We start from the raw sequence: 18,798 nt of genomic DNA on the forward strand, positions 1-18,798 counted from the left end.
TAGGTTACCACCAAGTCACAGATAAACCCAGCCATTTTTCCCGCCAAAGAGGGGAGTCACAAAAAGCACAAATAGAGATAAAAATTAATCACTAACCTTTGATGATCTTCATCAGATGACACTCATTGGACTTCATGTTACACAATACATGTATGTTTTGTTCGGTAAAGTTCATATTTATATCAAAAAAATCTTATTTTACATTGGCGTGTTAGATTCAGTAGTTCCAAAACATGCAGTGATATTGCAGAGAGCCACATGAATTCACAGAAATACTCATAATAAATGTTGATGAAAATACAGCTATTATACATTAAACTTTAGATACACTTCTCCTTAAAGCTTGGTCGCAAATGGGTCTTCCAAATGGACAATGACCCCAAGCATACTTCCAAAGTTGTGGCAAAATGGCTTAAGCACAACAAAGTCAAGGTATTGGAGTGTCCATCACAAAGCCCTGACCTCAATCCCATAGAAATTGTGTGGGCAGAACTGAAAAAGCGTGTGTGAGCAAGGAGGGCTACAAACCTGACTCAGTTACACCAGCTCTGTCAGGAGGAATGGGCCAAAATTCACCCAACTTATTGTGGGAAGCTTGTGGAAGGCTACCTGAAACGTTTGACCCAAGTTAAACAATTTAAAGGCAATGCTAACAAATACTAATTGAGTACATGTAAACTTCTGACCCACTGGGAATGTGATCAAAGAAATTAAAGCTGAAATTAATCATTCTCTCTACTATTATTCTGACATTTCACATTCTTAAAATAAAGTGGTGATCCTAACTGACCTAAAACAGGGAATTGTTACTCGGATTAAATGTCAGGAATTGTGAAAAACTGAGTTTAAATGTATTTGGCCAAGGTGTGTATGTAAACTTCCGACTTCAACTGTAAATAATTAATTTGCAAAAATGTCTAAAAACCTGTTTTGCTTAGTCATCATGGGGTATTGTGTATAGATTGATGAGGAAAATAATTGATTTCATCAATTTTAGAATAACGCTGTAAAGTAACAAAATTTGGAAAAAGTCCAGAGGTCTGAATACTTTCCAAATGCACTGTATATTGTACATCAAACAATGAGTGTACATGTTACTTAGGATTTAAATCTTCTCAAACAGCCTAATTCATACTCTTCAGTGGAACAATGAACCTTAGTGTCCTTATTAAAATAATGTATATATACACTGAGTGTACAAAACACGCTCTTTCCATGACAGACTGACCAGGTGAATCCAGGTGAAAGCTATGATCTCTTATTGATGTCACCTGTTGAGGGAGACGCAAAATAAATTCCAGCCCTTTCGAGCACAATAGCAGCAATATATGATATTCAGCACCACGGATAGCAGTCGGATCAAATTACCATGAAATCTGACGTTCAGGGCCACAGAGTAGTGGACACAATGGCTGTCTGGTGAAGTTGCACGGAGAATCAAAACTCTTGAACATACATTAAATATGCTACAGGAGTGATGTTACTTTTTGGATTTAAAAACCTACCAACAAAAGGAAATATTGTACTCCAGTGATTAATTGAAATACCCACATCAAGCCACATGAAATTGAATAATAAAGCACAGATACAAGTATTATAATACAAACAGGTTTGATTGTAATCAATATTTATTATACTGTTTTAACTAAAACCAAAAATCACGGGTTGCCGACCTCTGACCTAAGAGAATGAGGTGTGATGGAATCACGATTCAATTATGGACTAAAATAATGTAGGCTAACGCATTGATTTAGCAGACAAATATGATTAAGCAGTCAAGACTGATGTAGTTAACAAACCAAGATATTATTTTCACTGGCACGTAGCCCATGGTCTTAGACATGAAAGGTCTTTGTCACAAGCATTTTGGATTTGGATCAGAATGCTGCTTATAATACTAATACTGCTTATTATCTATCCTGTTGCTAAGTCACTTTACCCCTACCTATATGTACATATCTACCTCAATTACCTTGTACCCCTGTACATGTGTATCCACTGAGTGTACAAAACATTAGGAACACCTACTCTATCAATGATAGATTGACCAGGTGAAAGCTATGCTCTCTTTTTGAGGTCACTCGTTAAATCCACTTCAAGCAGTGTAGATGGAGAGGAGACAGGTTGAAGAAGGATTTTTAAGCCTTGAGAGAATTGAGACATGGATTGTGTGTGTGTGCCATTCAGAGGGTGAATGGGCAAGACAAAAGTACCTTTGAACTGGGTATGGTAGTAGGTGCCAAGCACACTGGTTTATATCAAGAACTGCAACGCTGCTGGGTTTTTCACACTCAACAGTTTCCCGTGTGTATCAAAAATAGTCCAAAACCCAAAGGACATCCAGCCAACTTGACATACCTGTGGGTAGCATTGGAGTCAACATGGGCCAGCCTCCCTGTGGAACACTTTCGACACCTTGTAGATTGTTCATGCCCCGACAAATTGAAGCTGTTCTGAGGGCAAAAGGGAGGGGGGCGAAACTCAATATTAGGAAGGTGTTCCTAATGTTTGGTATACTCAGTGTATAGCCAAGTTATTGTTACTCATTGTGTATTTACTCCTCATGATATCATCTTTCTATTATTTTTCTCTCTGCATTGTTGGGGCCCGCAAGTAAGCATTTCCCTGTTAATCTACACCTGTGACAAATACAATTAGATTTCAATGTAATAGTTTTAGAAAACTTATTATGTATCAGTGTAGGAGCTTGTGTGTATTTTCGCACAGTGAAACAGCAGTCAGAGGAGTTGGCTAATATATAATTCACCTTGCTTAAGGCCAAAAAGAACATGACAGGGCAAACAGGCTACCAAGTGAGCTACATGGTCACCTTACATTAGAGCAATAGGAAGAAAAATATGTTTTTATTAAACATAATAGTCTAGGCCTCAGGACAAAATGGACCTTGAGCTTTCTCAAACTGAACATATCTAAGGTTGGGCTATGGTGAGTGACAAGTAGTAGCCGTGGGCTGAACATGTTTCCCTTTAATGAAATGTTTGTTTACTCATTCTTGCATACATCCCGTCTTGAAATCTGGTTGTATTTCTAAACCAGGCTGTATCATTTTCCACACTTAGTTATCATTTTATGAGAACTACAATCCATGTTATTGAATATCCTGGAAAGCAATTCATGGAGAAAAAGAACCTGAGATGAATGGCAATTCCAGAAGCATCATCTACCCTTGTTAATGACCTTGGTTTACCACTAGCTTGGGTATAGCCTACCATTTGTGCACACATGAGTCACAGCACAACTGTGCAAACTTTTTTTGTTTGTTGCTTCCTTTATATTTGCGGAACTGGTAATTCTCTAATCAATTGTGTTTACATTAACATAAAGAATGCAGGAGAAAGGGTCAGTGCTGTAGTCTTTGGCCAAGTGCACGGGGAGCGTCGATACTCCTGCACCAGAGCCCCGGCCCTTCTGTGGACCCCTCTGGAGGCGTGGAGGAGACAGAGCTAATCTCCCTCCAACTCTGCTTCACGCCTGGGCTGTGGGCTGGGGAAAAAAACACCAGAGAGGGGTGGAGGTGGGGAGAATATGGACAAAGACACCTCCCTCCCTTCACCAACCACTGTGCAAGTCTTTCTCTTTTACACAGAATATTGTACTTTAAGGAGAGGAATGATGCACCTGTACTGACATCGGGTGTGTCCTGGAGGGCAGGTAGTTTGCCCCCGGTGATGCGTTGTGCAGACCTCACTACCCTCTGGAGAGCCTTACGGTTGTGGGCGGAGCAGTTGCCGTACCAGGCGGTGATACAGCCTGACAGGATGCTCTCGATTGTGCATCTGTAAAAGTTTGTGAGTGCTTTTGGTGACAAGCCGAATTTCTTCAGCCTCCTGAGGTTGAAGAGGCGCTGCTGCGCCTTCTTCACCCCGCTGTCTGTGTGGGTGAACCATTTCAGTTTGTCAGTGATGTGTACACCGAGGAACTTGAAGCTTTCCACCTTATTCACTGCGGTCCCGTTGATGTGGATAGGGGAGGGGTTCTCCCTCTGCTGTTTCCTGAAGTTCACGATCATCTCCTTTGTTTTGTTGACGTTGAGTGTGAAGTTATTTTCCTGACACCACACTCAGAGGGCCCTCACCTCCTCCCTGTAGGCCGTCTCGTTGTTGTTGGTAATCAAGCATACCACTGTAGTGTCGTCTGCAAACTTGATGATTGAGTTGGAGGCGTGCGTGGCCACGCAGCCGTGGGTGAACAGGGAGTACAGGAGAGGGCTCAGAACGCACCCTTGTGGGGCCCCAATGTTGAGGATCAGCGGGGTGGAGATGTTGTTACCTACCCTCACCACCTGGGGGCGGCCCGTCAGGAAGTCCAGTACCCAGTTGCACAGGGCGGGGTCGAGACCCAGGGTTTTGAGCTTGATGACGAGTTTGGAGGGTAGTATGGTGTTAAATGCTGAGCTGATGAACAGCATTCTCACATAGGTATTCCTCTTGTCCAGATGGGTTAGGGCAGTGTGCAGTGTGGTTGCGATTGCATCGTCTGTGGACCTATTGGGGGAGTAAGCAAATTGGAGTGGGTCTAGGGTGTCAGGTAGGGTGGAGGTGATATGGTCCTTGACTAGTCTCTCAAAGCACTTCATGATGACGGAAGTGAGTACTACGGGGCGGTAGTCGTTTAGCTCAGTTACCTTAGCTTTCTTGGGATCAGGAACAATGGTGGCCCTCTTGAAGCATGTGGGAACAGCAGACTGGGATAAGGATTGATTGAATATGTCCGTAAAGACACCAGCCAGCTGGTCTGCGCATGCTCTGAGGACGCAGCTGGGGATGCCACGTCGGCTGCAGTGAAGGAGAATCTGCAGGTTTTGGTAGCGGGCCGTGTCAGTGGCACTGTATTGTCCTCAAAGCAAGCAAAGAAGTTTAGTCTGTCTGGGAGCAAGACATCCTGGTCCGCGACGGGGCTGGTTTTCTTTTTGTAATCCGTGATTGACTGTAGACCCTGCCACATACCTCTTGTGTCTGAGCTGTTGAATTGTGACTCTACTTTGTCTCTATACTGGGACTTAGCTTGTTTGATTGCCTTGCGGAGGGAATAGCTACACTGTTTGTATTTGGTCATGTTTCCAGTCACCTTGCCCTGATTAAAAGCAGTGGTTCGCGCTTTCAGTTTTGCGCGAATGCTGCCATCAATCCACGGTTTCTGGTTTGGGAATGTTTTAATAGTTGCTGTGGGTACGACATCGCCGATGCACTTGCTAATAAACTCGCTCACCGAATCAGCGTATTCGTCAATGTTGTTGTTTGACACAATGCGGAACATATCCCAGTCCACGTGATCGAAGCAATCTTGAAGCGTGGAATCAGATTGGTCGGACCAGCATTGAACCTGCCTTGAGCGCGTGAGCTTCCTGTTTTAGTTTCCGTCTATAGGCTGGGAGCAACAAAATGGAGTCGTGGTCAGCTTTTCCGAAAGGAGGGCGGGGGAGGGCCTTATATGCGTCACAGAAGTTAGAATAACAATGATCCAGGGTTTTACCAGCCCTGGTTGCACAATCGATATGCTGATAGAATTTAGGGAGCCTTGTTTTCAGATTAGCCTTGTTAAAATCCCCAGCTACAATGAATGCAGCCTCAGGATATGTGGTTTCCAGTTTACATAGAGTCAAATGAAGTTTGTTCAGGGCCATCGATGTGTCTGCTTGGGGGGGAATATATGCGGCTGTGATTATAATCGAAGAGAATTCTCTTGGTAGATAATGCGGTCGACATTTGATTGTGAGGAATTCTAGATCAGGTGAACAGAAGGACTTGAGTTCCTGTATGTTGTTATGATCACACCACGTCTCGTTAATCATAAGGGATACCCCTCCCCTGCTCTTCTTCTTACCAGAAAGATGCTTGTTTCTGTCGGCGCGATGCGTGAAGAAACCAGCTGGCTCTACCGATTCCGATAGCGTGTCTCGAGTGAGCCATGTTTCCGTGAAGCAAAGAACGTTACAGATTTAATACATTTATTTCCTTATATGAACGGTAACTCAGTAAAATCTTTGAAATTGTTGCATGTTGCATTTATATTTTTGTTCAGCATACATCCAAAAAGCAGTTCAACAACATCCGGAGTTCCATATGCACTGGTAATGATGAATGAAAGTACCGTTGACGTGAGACAAACTACCATAAGAAGTGAAACTTCACAGTGGATTTGGGTGGGTGCCCTCTACCCATGACCGTGAGGAATCAAGTTGGCAAGCAAGTCAGATAGAGACATGGGAAAAGACAGCAGAGGTATGCAGCCTTAGCCGACTGATCAATAGCTGGAAAACTTCTATTGATCAACTGTTTTTATCCTCCCTTTGGGCAAAAAAAGCAACACACTGGAATGGGAGACAGTTACGTGTATTTTTTTTATTTCTTTAGCAGACAATAACCGTTGATCAAGTTCAGGTGGTCATGGACCTAAAAAGGCAACGGCTCAGATTATGTATGCAAAGTAGTTTTAAAATATATATCAATAACTGTATTTCTTGATATCAATATAATTTTCAATATCAACCATTTGAATGGTTATATCAGTAATTCCATTTTTTATATAAAAATGTAATTATCAATATCATATTCAAAACATATATATTAAACACAGAATAATTTTAATTATTGATATCAGAAATAGGTTGATATCAAACATTACAATTATTGAAAGATATTCAAAATGTTTTATTTAAAAAAATGGAATATGACAGATAAAAGATTGTTATAAAAAAATATAGATTTATTTCATTTCCCCCCCCATATTTTTCAAAAAAATTGATTTATTTATATCGATACTTCTATTATTTTTTTTATATCAGAATTGCATAATTCCAGACTGACCACATTTTCCCTGAAATTATATAACTTGCAGGCGGCAGAAGCCACTAATTTGTTTATGTCCCTGTTAGTGATTATTTCTCCTTTGCCATGTTAATCCATCCACCTGACAGATGTGGCAAATCAAGAAGCTGATTAAACAGCATGATCATTACACAGGTGCACCTTGTGAATGTTCAATTCTCTACCATAAGCCACCTCCAACATAATTTTAGAGAATTTGGCAGTACGTAGAAACGGACAAAAAAAAAATCAGACCACTTGTAACCACGCCAGCCAAGGACTCCACATCCGGCTTCTTCACATGCGGGATCGTCTGGGACCAGCCACCCGGACAGCTGATGAAATTGAGGAGCATTTCTGTCTGTAATAACACCATTTTGTGGGGAAAATCCCATTCTGATTGGCTGGGGCTGGCTCCCAAGTGGCTCTCCTAGGCCCACCCATGGCTGCGCCCCTGCCCAGCCATGTGAAATCTACAGATTAGGGCCTAATTTATTTACTTAAATTGACTGATTTCCTTATATGAACTGTAACTCAGTAGAATCTTGAAATTGTTGCATGTTGCATTTATTTTTTTTGTTCAGTATAATTCAGGAAAAAACGTGGCAAAGCAACTTACTTTTTGTCTTGGATACAAAGTGTTGGGGCAAATCCAATACATTACTCAATATCACTCTCCATATTTAAAAAAAATTGTGGTGGCTGCATCATGTTATGTAATCGCTTGTAATCGTTAAGGACGGGGGAGTTTTTCAGGGAAATAAATAAGCTGAATGGAGCTAAGCACAGGCAAAATCCTAGCCGGGAATCTGGTTCAGTCAGACACTGGGAGATGAATTCACCTTTCAGCAGGACAATAACCTAAAACAGGCCAAATCTACACTGGAGTTGCTTACCAAGACAACATTGAATGTCCTTGAGCGGTCTAGTTACGCTTGACTTAAATCGGCTTGAAAATCTATGGCAAGACATGAAAATGGCTGTGTAGCAATGATCAACAAACAACTTGACAGAGCTTAAAGACTTTGAAAATAATAAAATGGGCAAATCTTGTACAATCCAAGGTGTGGAAAGTTCTACAGACTTAGGCAGAAAGACTCACAGCTGTAATCGCTGCCAAAGGTGATTGTAACATGTATTGACTCAGGGGTGTGAATACTTATTTAAATTAGATACCTGTATTTAATTTTCAATATATTTGAAAAAATGTCTAAAAACATGTTTTCACTTTGTCATTATGGGGTATTATGTGTAGATGGGTGAAAAACACAGTTATTTAATCAATTTTGAATTCAGGCTGTAACACAACAAAATGAGGAATAAGTCAAGGGGTATGAACACTTTCTGAAGGCACTGCATCTTCCTTAATGAAGACACGCTACGTTGCTTTCTCTTATCTATATAAGAGCACTAGGAGGGAGTCTTGTGTGTAAGGGAAATAACATTCATTGAGTTATTTTCTTCTGAAAGCCAAGTGATCAAAGGAAGCCAAAGTACCCCATGAAAAGGGACATTGAAAATGGGGACATGGGGTTCAAGATCACTTCAGGCACAAGTGTATCAGCTACTGGAGTGGGAGACATCTGTGCATTCTCAACAGGAGAGCCCTGGACTTTTATATTAGGCTACATCAAACATTGTGACTGGCTCCATCACAAGCACTCCAGAACATGGTCAGAAAACTGTCACAGTGATACATAAAAATCTTATTTCTAAAACAATATTAGTTCACAATGGTGACTTAGTGACCACCCTTTCCAGTGCGAAATAAAGGCAACAGTCACCCTGAAATAAAAATAAGCTAGATACACTACCGTTCAAAAGTTTGGGGTAACTTAGAAATGTCCTTGTTTTCCATTGATGTATTTCACCTATATTTAATCAGGTAGGCCAGTCGAGAACAAGTTCACATTTACAACTGCGACCTGGCCAAGATAAAGCAAATCAGTGCGACAAAAACAACAACACAGAGTTACACATGGGATAAACAAACGTACAGTCAATAACACATTAGAAAAATCTACGTACAATGTGTGCAAATGTAGTAAGATTAAAGAGGTAAGGCAATAAATAGGCCAAAGAAGCAAAATAATTACAATTTGGCATTAACACTGGAGTGATAGATGTGCAGATGATGATGTGCAAGTAGAGATACTGGAGTGCAAAAGAGCAAAAAAATAAAATAAATAACAATATGGTGATGAGGTAGTTGCGTCTCCAGCTTCAGTGATTTTTGCAATTCGTTCCAGTCATTGGCAGCAGAGAATTGGAAGGAAAGGTGGCCAAAGGCTTTGGGGATGCCCAGTGAAACATACCCGCTGGAGCACGTGCTACGGGTGGGTGTTGCTATGGTGACCAGTGAGCTGAGATAAAGGTGGGGCTTTACCTAGCAAAGAGTAAAAAGATAACCTGAAGCCAGTGGGTTTGGCGACGAATATGTAGCGAGGGCCAGCCAACGAGAGCATACAGGTCGCAGTGGTGGGTAGTATTTGGGGCTTTGGTGACGAAACGGATGGCACTGTGATAGACTGCATCCAATTTGTTGAGTAGAGTGTTGGAGGCTATTCTGTAAATGACATCGCCGAAGTCAAGGATCGGTAGGATAGTCAGTTTTACTAGGGTATGTTTGGCAGCATGAGTGAAGGGTGCTTTGTTTGCGAAATAGGAAACCGATTCTAGATTTAATTTTGGATTGGATATGCTTAATGTGAGTCTGGAAGGAGAGTTTACAGTCTAACCAGACACCTAGGTATTTGTAGTTATCCACATATTCTAAGTCAGAACCGTCCAGAGTAGTAATGCTAGGCGGGCGGGCGGGCGCGGGCAGCAATCGGTTGAAGAGCATGCATTTAGTTTTACTAGCATTTAAAAGCAGTTGGAGGCCATGAAAGGAGTGATGTATGGCATTGAAGCTCGTTTGGAGGTTTGTTAATTAACACAGTGTTCAAAGAAGGGCCAGAAGTATACAGAATGGTGTTGTCTGCGTAGAGGTGGATCAGAGAATCACCTGATCCACAAGAGCAAGATCATTGATATATAGAGAAAAGAGTCGGCCCGAGATATGAACCCTGTGGCACCCCCATAGAGACTGCCAGAGGTCCGGACAAAAGGCCCTCCGATTTGACACATGAAAACATACATGAAAATATTTGCAAAATGAATAGGAAATAGTCAAGACGTTGACAAGGTTATAAATAATGATTTTTAATTGAAATAGTAATTGTGTCCTTCAAACTTTGCTTTCATCAGAGTGTCCTCCATTTGCAGCAATTAAAGCCTTACAGACCTTTGGCATTCTAATTGTCAATTTCTTGAGGAAATCTGAAGAGATTTCACCCCATGCTTCCTGAAGCACCTCCCACAAGTTGGATTGGCTTGATGGGCACTTCTTACGTACGGTCAAGCTGCTCCCACAACAGCTCAATAGGGTTGAGATCCGGTGACTGTGCTGGCCACTCCATTATAGACAGAATACCGGCTGACTTCTTCCCTAAATAGTTATTGCATAGTTTGGAGCTGTGCTTTGGGTCATTGTCCTGTTGTAGGAGGAAATTGGCTCCAATTAAGAGCCGTCCACAGGGTATGGCATGGCGTTGCAAAATGAAGTAATAGCCTTCCTTCTTCAAGCTCCCTTCTACCCTGTACAAATCTCCCATTTTACCACCACCAAAGCACCCCCAGACCATCGCATTGCCTCCACCATGCTTGACAGATGGCGTCAAGCACCCCTCTAGCATCTTTTCATTTTTTCTGCGTCTCACAAATGTTCTTCTTTGTGATCCGAACACCTCAAACTTAGTCTATCTATAACACTTTTTCCAGTCTTCCTCTGTCCAGTGTCCGTGTTCTTTTGCCCATCTTAATCTTTTCTTTTTTTTGGCCAGTCTGAGATATGGCTTTTTCTTTGCAACTCTGCCTAGAAGGCCAGCATCTCAGAGTCGCATCTTCACTGTTGACGTTGAGACTGGTGTTTTGCGGGTACTATTTAATGAAGTTGCCAGTTGAGGACATGTGAGGTGTCTGATTCTCAAACTAGACACTAATATACTTGTCTTCTTGCTCAGTTGTGCACCGGGGCCTCCCACTCCTCTTTCTATTCTGGTTAGAGCCAGTTTGCGCTGTTCTGTGAAGAGAGTAGTAGACAGCGTTGCACGAGATCTTCAGATTCTTGGCAATTTCTCGCATGGAATAGCCTTAATTTCTCAGAACAAGAATAGACTGACGAGTTTCAGAAGAAAGTTATTTGTTACAACCTTACCGTGAAATGCTTACTTACAAGCCCTTAACCAACAATGCAGTTCAAGAAATAGAGTTAATAAAATATTTACTAAATAAACTAAAGTTTCTTTTTTAAATCAATCAAAAAGTAACAACAAATGTACATAATAACGAGGCTATGTACAGGGGGTACCGGTACCGAGTCAATGTGTGAGGACACAGGTTAGTCGAGATCATTTGTAAAGTGACTATGCATAGATAATAAACAGCGAGTAGCAGCAGCCTATGCTTTAAAAACGTAACAATTTCGTAACAATAGGGTGGTCAGGTGTTTTTTTGGCTAACAGAGATGCTAGCATGTCATTGTAGGTCTTTAGCTAATGCACTGGAAGCGTATCACGGAGGAAACGGGAGCTACTTTATCAATGAGTTTACAATGTCTAAAATTGGGATAATAGATGGGATACAAACAAATATTTTTAAGGATGGAGGGGCTTCACATTGACATCCAAGGAAATAGTCCACAAGATTCCAATATTTCACACAACATGAGGGAAACTGCATTGCAGAAAATCCAGTATGCACTACGACTGAATACTGGCCTTATATTTTGTATTTTTAGCCCAGTAGAAAAGCTTAGCCTACCTTGTTAGACCACTTGTAAGCCTGAAGGAGCTGACTGTACAGCGGAGTCTTGTCCTGAACTGGGTCCAGACTCAGCAGGCCACTGTTGTGAAGGGGATGACTCTCTGAAGGTCTGCCAACCAGCGTACTGAGGCGTTCCAATTCACTACGCAAGTACATAGAATAGCAGCTGTTAGAATAGGCTTGTTGTTCCCTTTAACACATCAATAAAAAGACAACAGAATAGATTCACCACAATGGAGCCAACACAGAAATTATATCAATACACATGTATATTAATCATCTAAGATTTACTAGACTATCCAAAGAAAACAGCGCACATAGCAAATGCCCAATATTTTCAATTAAAAGTGCTTTTCTGTTAATATTTTACAAATCTGATGTAATTTATACTTTTGCAAAGTAGTCCACAAAAAAATCTTGATTTTTCAGCATATTCCTTTGTGGGAGATTAATATTTATGTTAGAGTCCTTCACATCAACAGTAGCTAGCGAGCGCAACAAATGTTTCACATTCAACCAGGTTTCCATCCAACCTTTTTATGTGAGTAAAGTAAGTCAGATACAAAATGTCATGACAGGCCTGATGGAAACAGAATTTTTGTTGGTAAACTTTCCAAATGTCTACAAAACAGAATATGCTAGACAAGGTGAGATCTTTTTGTGTCTGTAAAATTATGCGAGAAATGTTGCTGGAAAGCTTATGGGCAAATATTGATAATAACCATCATATCAAAGTAAACTTGGATTCACACGATGACATGTTGTGTGGTCCTCCCACTAGACTCGTTGGGAAAGCATGCAGTTTATTAGGCTACAGATTAAATAAATTGTGATGAACTTCAGTGTGGTGAAAGTGCAGTGATGAGCTTGATGCTCCTTTCCAATAAACATTGGGGGTCTTATTCGGATGACACCATTCTGTATACTTCTGGCCCTTCTTTGGACACTGTTAACTAACCTCCAGACGAGCTTCAATGCCATACAACTCTCCATCCGTGGCCTCCAACTGCTCTTAAATGCAAGCAAAACTAAATGCATGCTCTTCAATCAATCGCTGCCCACACCTACCCACCTGTCCAGCGTCACTACTCTGGACTAGAGATCGACCGATTATTCGGAATGGACGATTAATTAGGGCCGATTTCAAGTTTTCATAACAATCGGAAATCTGTATTTTTTTTTACACCTTTATTTAACTAGGCAAGTCAGTTAAGAACACATTCTTATTTTCAATGACGGCCTAGGAACGGTGGGTTAACTGCCTCGTTCAGGGGCAGAATGACAGATTTTCACCTTGTCAGCTCGGGGGATTCAATCTTGCAACCTTACAGTTAACTAGTCCAACGCTCTAACCACCTGCCTCTAATTGCACTCCACGAGGAGACTGCCTGTTACGCGAATGCAGTAAGCCAAGGTAAGTTGCTAGCTAGCATTAAACTTATCTTATAAAAAACAATCAATCAATCATAATCACTAGTTAACTACACATGGTTGATGATATTACTAGTTTATTTAGCGTGTCCTGAGTTGCATATAATCGATGCGGTGCGTATCGTTGCTCCAATGTGTACCTAACCATAAACATCAATGCCTTTCTTAAAATCAATACACAGAAGTATATATTTTTAAACCTGCATATTTAGCTAAAAGAAATCCAGGTTAGCAGGCAATAATAACCAGGTGAAATTGTGTCACTTCTCTTGCGTTCATTGCACGCAGAGTCAGTGTATATGCAACAGTTTGGGCCGCCTAATTTGCCAGAATTTTACGTAATTATGACATAACATTGAAGGTTGTGCAATGTAACAGGAATATTTAGACTTATGGATGCCACCCCTTAGATAAAATACGGAACGGTTCCGTATTTCACTGAAAGAATAAACGTCTTGTTTTCGAGATGATAGTTTCCGGATTCGACCATATTAATGACCTAAGGCTCGTATTTCTGTGCGTTATTATGTTATAACTAAGTCTATGATTTGATAGAGCAGTCTGACTGAGCGGTGGTAGGCAGCAGCAGGCTCGTAAGTATTCATTCAAACAGCACTTTTGTGCGTTTTGCCAGCAGCTCTTCGCTGTGCGTCAAGCATTGCGCTGTTTATGACTTCAAGACTATCAACTCCCGAGATTAAGCTTGTGTAACCGATATGAAATGGCTAGCTAGTTAGCGGGGTGCGCGCTAATAGCGTTTCAAACGTCACTCGCTCTGAGACTTGGAGTGGTTGTTCCCCTTGCTCTGCATGGGTAACGCTGCTTCGAGGGTGGCTGTTGTCGTTGTGTTCCTGGTTTGAGCCCAGGGAGGAGCGAGGAGAGGGACGGAAGCTATACTGTTACACTGGCAATACTAAAGTGCCTATAAGAACATCCAATAGTCAAAGGTTAATGAAATACAAATGGTATAGAGAGAAATAGTCCTATAATTCCTATAATAACTACAACCTAAAACTTCTTACCTGGGAATATTGAAGACTCATGTTAAAAGGAACCACCAGCTTTCATATGTTCTGATGTTCTGAGCAAGGAACTTAAACGTTAGCTTTCTTACATGGCACATATTGCACTTTTACTTTCTTCTCCAACACTTTGTTTTTGCATTATTTAAACCAAATTGAACATGTTTTATGATATATTTGAGGCTAAATAGATTTTATTTATGTATTATATTAAGTTAAAATAAGTGTTCATTCAGTATGTTTGTAATTGTCATTATTACAAATACATATTTTTTTTATATTAAAATCGGCCGATTAATCAGTATCGGCTTTTTTGGTCCTCCAATAATTGGTATCGGTATCGGCGTTGAAAAATCATAATCGGTCGACCTCTACTCTGGACGGTTCTGACTTAGAATATGTGGACTACTACAAATACCTAGGTTTCTGGTTAGACTGTAAACTCTCCTTCCAGACTCACATAAAGCATCTCCAATTCAAAATTAAATTTAGAATTGGCTTCCTATTTCGCAACAAAGCATCCTTCACTCATGCTGCCAAACATACCCTCGTAAAACTGACTATCCTACCGATCCTTGACTATGCAATGTCATTTACAAAATAGCCTCCAACACTCTACTCAACAAATTGGATGCAGTCTATCACAATGCCATCCGTTTTGTCACCAAAGTCCCATATACTACCCACCACTGCGACCTGTATGCTCATTGGCTGGCCCTCGCTTCATATCCATCGCCAAACCCACTGGCTCCAGGTCATCTATAAGTCGTTGCTAGGTAAAGCCCCACCTTATCTCAGCTCACTGGTCACCATAGCAGCACCCACCCGTAGCACGTGATCCAGCAGGTATATTTCACTGGTCACCCCCAAAGCCAATTCCTCCTTTGGCCACCTTTCCTTCCAGTTCTATGCTGCCAATGACTGAAACGAACTGCAAAAATCACTGAAGCTGGAGACTCATATCTCCCTCACTAGCTTTAAGCACCAGCTGTCAGAGCAGCTCACAGATCACTGCACCTGTACATAGCCAATCTGTAAATAGCCCATCCAACTACCTCATCACCATATTGTTATTTATTTTGCTCCTTTGCACTCCAGTATCGCTACTTGCACACTCATCTTCTGCACATCTATCACCCCAGTGTTTAATTTGCCATACTGTAATAATTTCGCCACTATGGCCTATTTATTGTCTCACCTCCCTTATCCTACCTCATTTGCACACACTGTATATAGACTTTCTCTGTTGTATTATTGACTGTATGTTTGTTTATTCCATGTGTAACTCTGTGTTGTTGTTTGTGTGACACTGCTTTGCTTTATCTTGGCCAGGTCACAGTTGTAAATGAGAACTTGTTCTCAACTAGCCTACCTGGTTAAATAAAGGTGGGGGAAAAAACATGATGATCGATGCTTGTTGCCATTTGACAAATAAAAATAAATCTCACTCTTTTGTCCATAATAATTTAATCATGTAGGCTATATGGCGCTGTTGGCTACAGCGCACGTGCCAATAGCAGAGTGGGCACTCACTATATAATGCAACATTCATCAGTAGAGTTGAAAATGTGATGGAAACCCATTTCATTTTCAATATATTTGCAAAAAAGTCTAAAAACATGTTTTCATTTTGTCATTATGGGGTATTGTGTGTAGATGGGTAAAAAAACAACTTTCAATACATTTTGAATTCAGGCTGGTTAAATGGAAACCCATTTAACTTGTATTTTTTTTATCAGTAGATGGGAATTTAATCCCAATAGGTTTTTTTTTTTTCACACACCGCCTTTTATCTGCAACAAGTCAATTTTATGGAAACACATCTCTGGTGGGAAAATGCGCATATTATTTTCATGCTGATTTTAGAATATTTGCATAAAAAACTTTCGCCAATTGGATGGAAACATAGCTATTGACAATCACCATGCAATGGAATACACTTGGGGTGTGCATGTAAGACTGCCAGTGTGCTGGGGTTAGCTAACTAGTTGCCATTATGCGTTTTTATGAATTTTTGTAACGAAAAGCGCTATATAAAATACATATATTATTATTAATTGCTCTTGAGCACACACAAGCTAACGTTACATATATACACACACACCATTTCTACTTCAACAATACATTCCTCACGGACTATAACTAAACAGCATGCTGTCTGTTTACAGCAAATATTTCGCATTTTCTTCGGTTTACAGCTAGCTACGGCTAACGTTACTCACTTCAAGTCGCGATTCACAGACTGCAGGTTATCTTGAAACTCGGTAATAAAAACCTTTTCGCGTCCTTCAAGGGTTTCTTTGTTTTTCATCCCATCTTTCAGAGAGTCAAAAACCCTTGTTACACTCGAACGAAGTGCCTGAATAGCATTTATTGCTTGAGAAAATGCTTCTAAATTCACACCGACGTTCATTGCGTCCGCCATTGTTTCCACACGCTGGGACTGTATGTCGCATAAACAACGTCATTGATTTGGATTGCATGTAGCAAGGGAATTGTAGTTCTCTCTTCCCATGCCCACACTTTTGCTCTCATTTGCCAACAACAGGTATAACATTTCCCCCTTAATCAATTTTTTTAATCATTGCTAAGTTTTCTGTCTACAAACATTGTGTCACTGTCTGCCTGTGACAATAATTTGGCTTCATGTGCATTGTGTCACTGCCTGCCTGTGACAATAATTTGGCTTCATGTGACCCTGTAGAAATGTGTAGGCTCTACACTCATTGCTTTGCTCTGCCCCCAAGTGGCGCAGCGGTCTGAGGCGCTGCATCTCAGTGCAAGAGGCGTCACTACAGTCCCTGGTTCGAATCCAGGCTGTATCACATCCGGCCGTGATTGGGAGTCCCATAGGGCCGGTGCACAATTGGTCCAGCGTCGGCTAGGGTAGGCTGTCACTGTAAATAAGAAGTTGTTCTTAACTGACTTGCCTAGTTAAATCAAGGTTAAATTTACAGCAACAAATAAAGTGTGTGTGGCCATCAGGACCATGGACAGCTCAACTTAGTGTTCCTTAAGTAAGAAGCTCCCCTTGGCTTGATGCTATTACTTGAATTACACCTATATCCAAAAGTCGCACCTTTAGGGTTAGGTTACTTTTTCGTTTTATTGTCCATCTTAATTATTCATTAATGCAATTGTCAACAATAAAAAAGCATAAGCTAGCCTACATATTCCTCTAGAGTTTTAGGCTACAGGCCTAGACTGTATAGCATACATAGGCAATACTTTTCAAGAGCTATAAAGGAACTTCAAGTTGTTTAACTGTAAAACAATTTGCGTTATTCTATTGCTGAGTGAAAACTAGATATCCATATCTGCCTTGAGTGACTCGTTTGAGCTGTTCCTTTAAGCAGGACAGGTAGCCGGATCGACTCATGGGATGGTTATATTACTGGGCGGTAGATGAAGTTGCGCACCCTCTTCACAAACACGTAGTTTGCAGATCAGATTCTGATAGCCAAATATGGAGACGAAAAGAGCGCAGGAGAACAAGAGCAGTAGGGGATTTTTGAAATAAGATAGTGTGTTAATGCATGGGGAAAGTGAGGTCGAAAGAGAGAGAGAGAAATTAAGCTATTTTCTTCTGCCCTTGAGCGCGTAGGACAAAACTGATATCGTAAAAAGTAGGGGAACATGAATAGACGCAGTGCCATTCCTGAAAAAGTATTGAAATATGATATATTTAGAAGAAGTCATCTATTTCGCGTACGGGATGTAGTCGGTATCATCCTAACAACGCACTGCTTTCCTCAAAAGTGTCAAACAGAAGAGAAACAAACAGAAGGGGAGAGCATCTCATCTAATCCTCTTACTGAAGGGAATACAGTTAAATACAGTGACGTTAAGCTTATTTTTAACGACGAAACAAGGTGCGACGGCAGGCTTCAGAATGCTGACAACACTTTTGCAAAGGGATGCACCCATGGCAGAATATAAACATGCCTACCCTCTCGGAGCAATTTGGTAAGTCCCGTGCTATTCGAGTTCTACCTAGAACATGAGGAATTGATGGTGCTTATTTATGTATCTATTCGAGACTAATTGCACCGTCAAAAATGAATAACGCTTGCAACCATGCAGTAATGACTAGCCACATATTTCGTATTACCTTAATACATTTGGAATCAGAAATACACTACAGAGAGCTTTAGAGGTTTGACATAGGCTGTAGTGTCAAAGTTGAGAACATCCGTCCCCCACCTGGGAAACGAAACATTTTCAAAGTTTATAGAATTTGTCACAATGCGACATTTCTAGCGTACTTATTTGCAAAGTGTAGCCTAGGCATGTCTCCATTTGCCTGGGAGAAATGGTCGACAGTTCCGTTACCTCTAATGGCAGAGTATATGAGTTCAACAGTCATCCTTCTGTGGGGACGTTGGATAACTTTTTGAACTTGCATTTGAGTTACGAAAATGCATCAATTATGGTAGTCTTATGAATATGAATTGGTTGTGAAAACAAATTGAACGGCTACAACATTTCAGATTTAGGTCTACACCAATATTTATTATAAAGGGTTTCAAATATGTTCAAGTTTCTCTAATTAAAGATTGATGTTTGTTAGTTGTCTTAAAAAATTATAATAACAATAAAGAAGTAGCAGTAGCCTACAGTAGAGTTTTAGTGTGCCATCAATTCAACGTCTA

General features: G+C 40.8%; 2 protein-coding genes across 9 annotated transcripts in view; one reads left to right on the top strand and one right to left on the bottom strand.

Moving 5' to 3' along the window:
* The window catches only part of med27 (mediator complex subunit 27), a 99,827-nt gene extending 83,160 nt beyond the window's left edge, over positions 1 to 16,667 (bottom strand). For 4 of the 6 annotated variants that reach the window (XR_011675219.1, XR_011675217.1, XM_071404007.1 and 1 more), the window contains exons 1-2: positions 16,369 to 16,597; positions 11,691 to 11,835 (exon numbers count right to left, since the gene is read on the bottom strand). Coding sequence is in view for 3 of the 6 variants with exons in the window: in XM_071404007.1 (XP_071260108.1) it covers positions 11,691 to 11,835; positions 16,369 to 16,571 (348 nt within the window). In the remaining 3 variants the exon portion in view is untranslated. Of the gene's footprint in view, positions 1 to 11,690; positions 11,836 to 16,368 lie in introns of all 6 variants that reach the window. The other 2 variants (XR_011675218.1, XM_071404006.1) reach the window with 2 other exon arrangements.
* An 879-nt stretch (positions 16,668 to 17,546) lies between these two features.
* Positions 17,547 to 18,798, top strand: part of LOC139577137 (netrin-G2-like) — a 73,252-nt gene continuing 72,000 nt past the window's right edge. For 2 of the 3 annotated variants that reach the window (XM_071403989.1, XM_071403990.1), the window contains exon 1: positions 17,547 to 18,112. The gene's annotated coding sequence lies outside the window, so the exon portion shown is untranslated. The remainder of the gene's footprint in view (positions 18,113 to 18,798) is intronic. The other variant, XM_071403991.1, reaches the window with a different exon arrangement.

Source organism: Salvelinus alpinus, chromosome 5, assembly GCF_045679555.1.
Source record: "Salvelinus alpinus chromosome 5, SLU_Salpinus.1, whole genome shotgun sequence".
NCBI classification, from domain to species: Eukaryota; Metazoa; Chordata; class Actinopteri; order Salmoniformes; family Salmonidae; genus Salvelinus; species Salvelinus alpinus.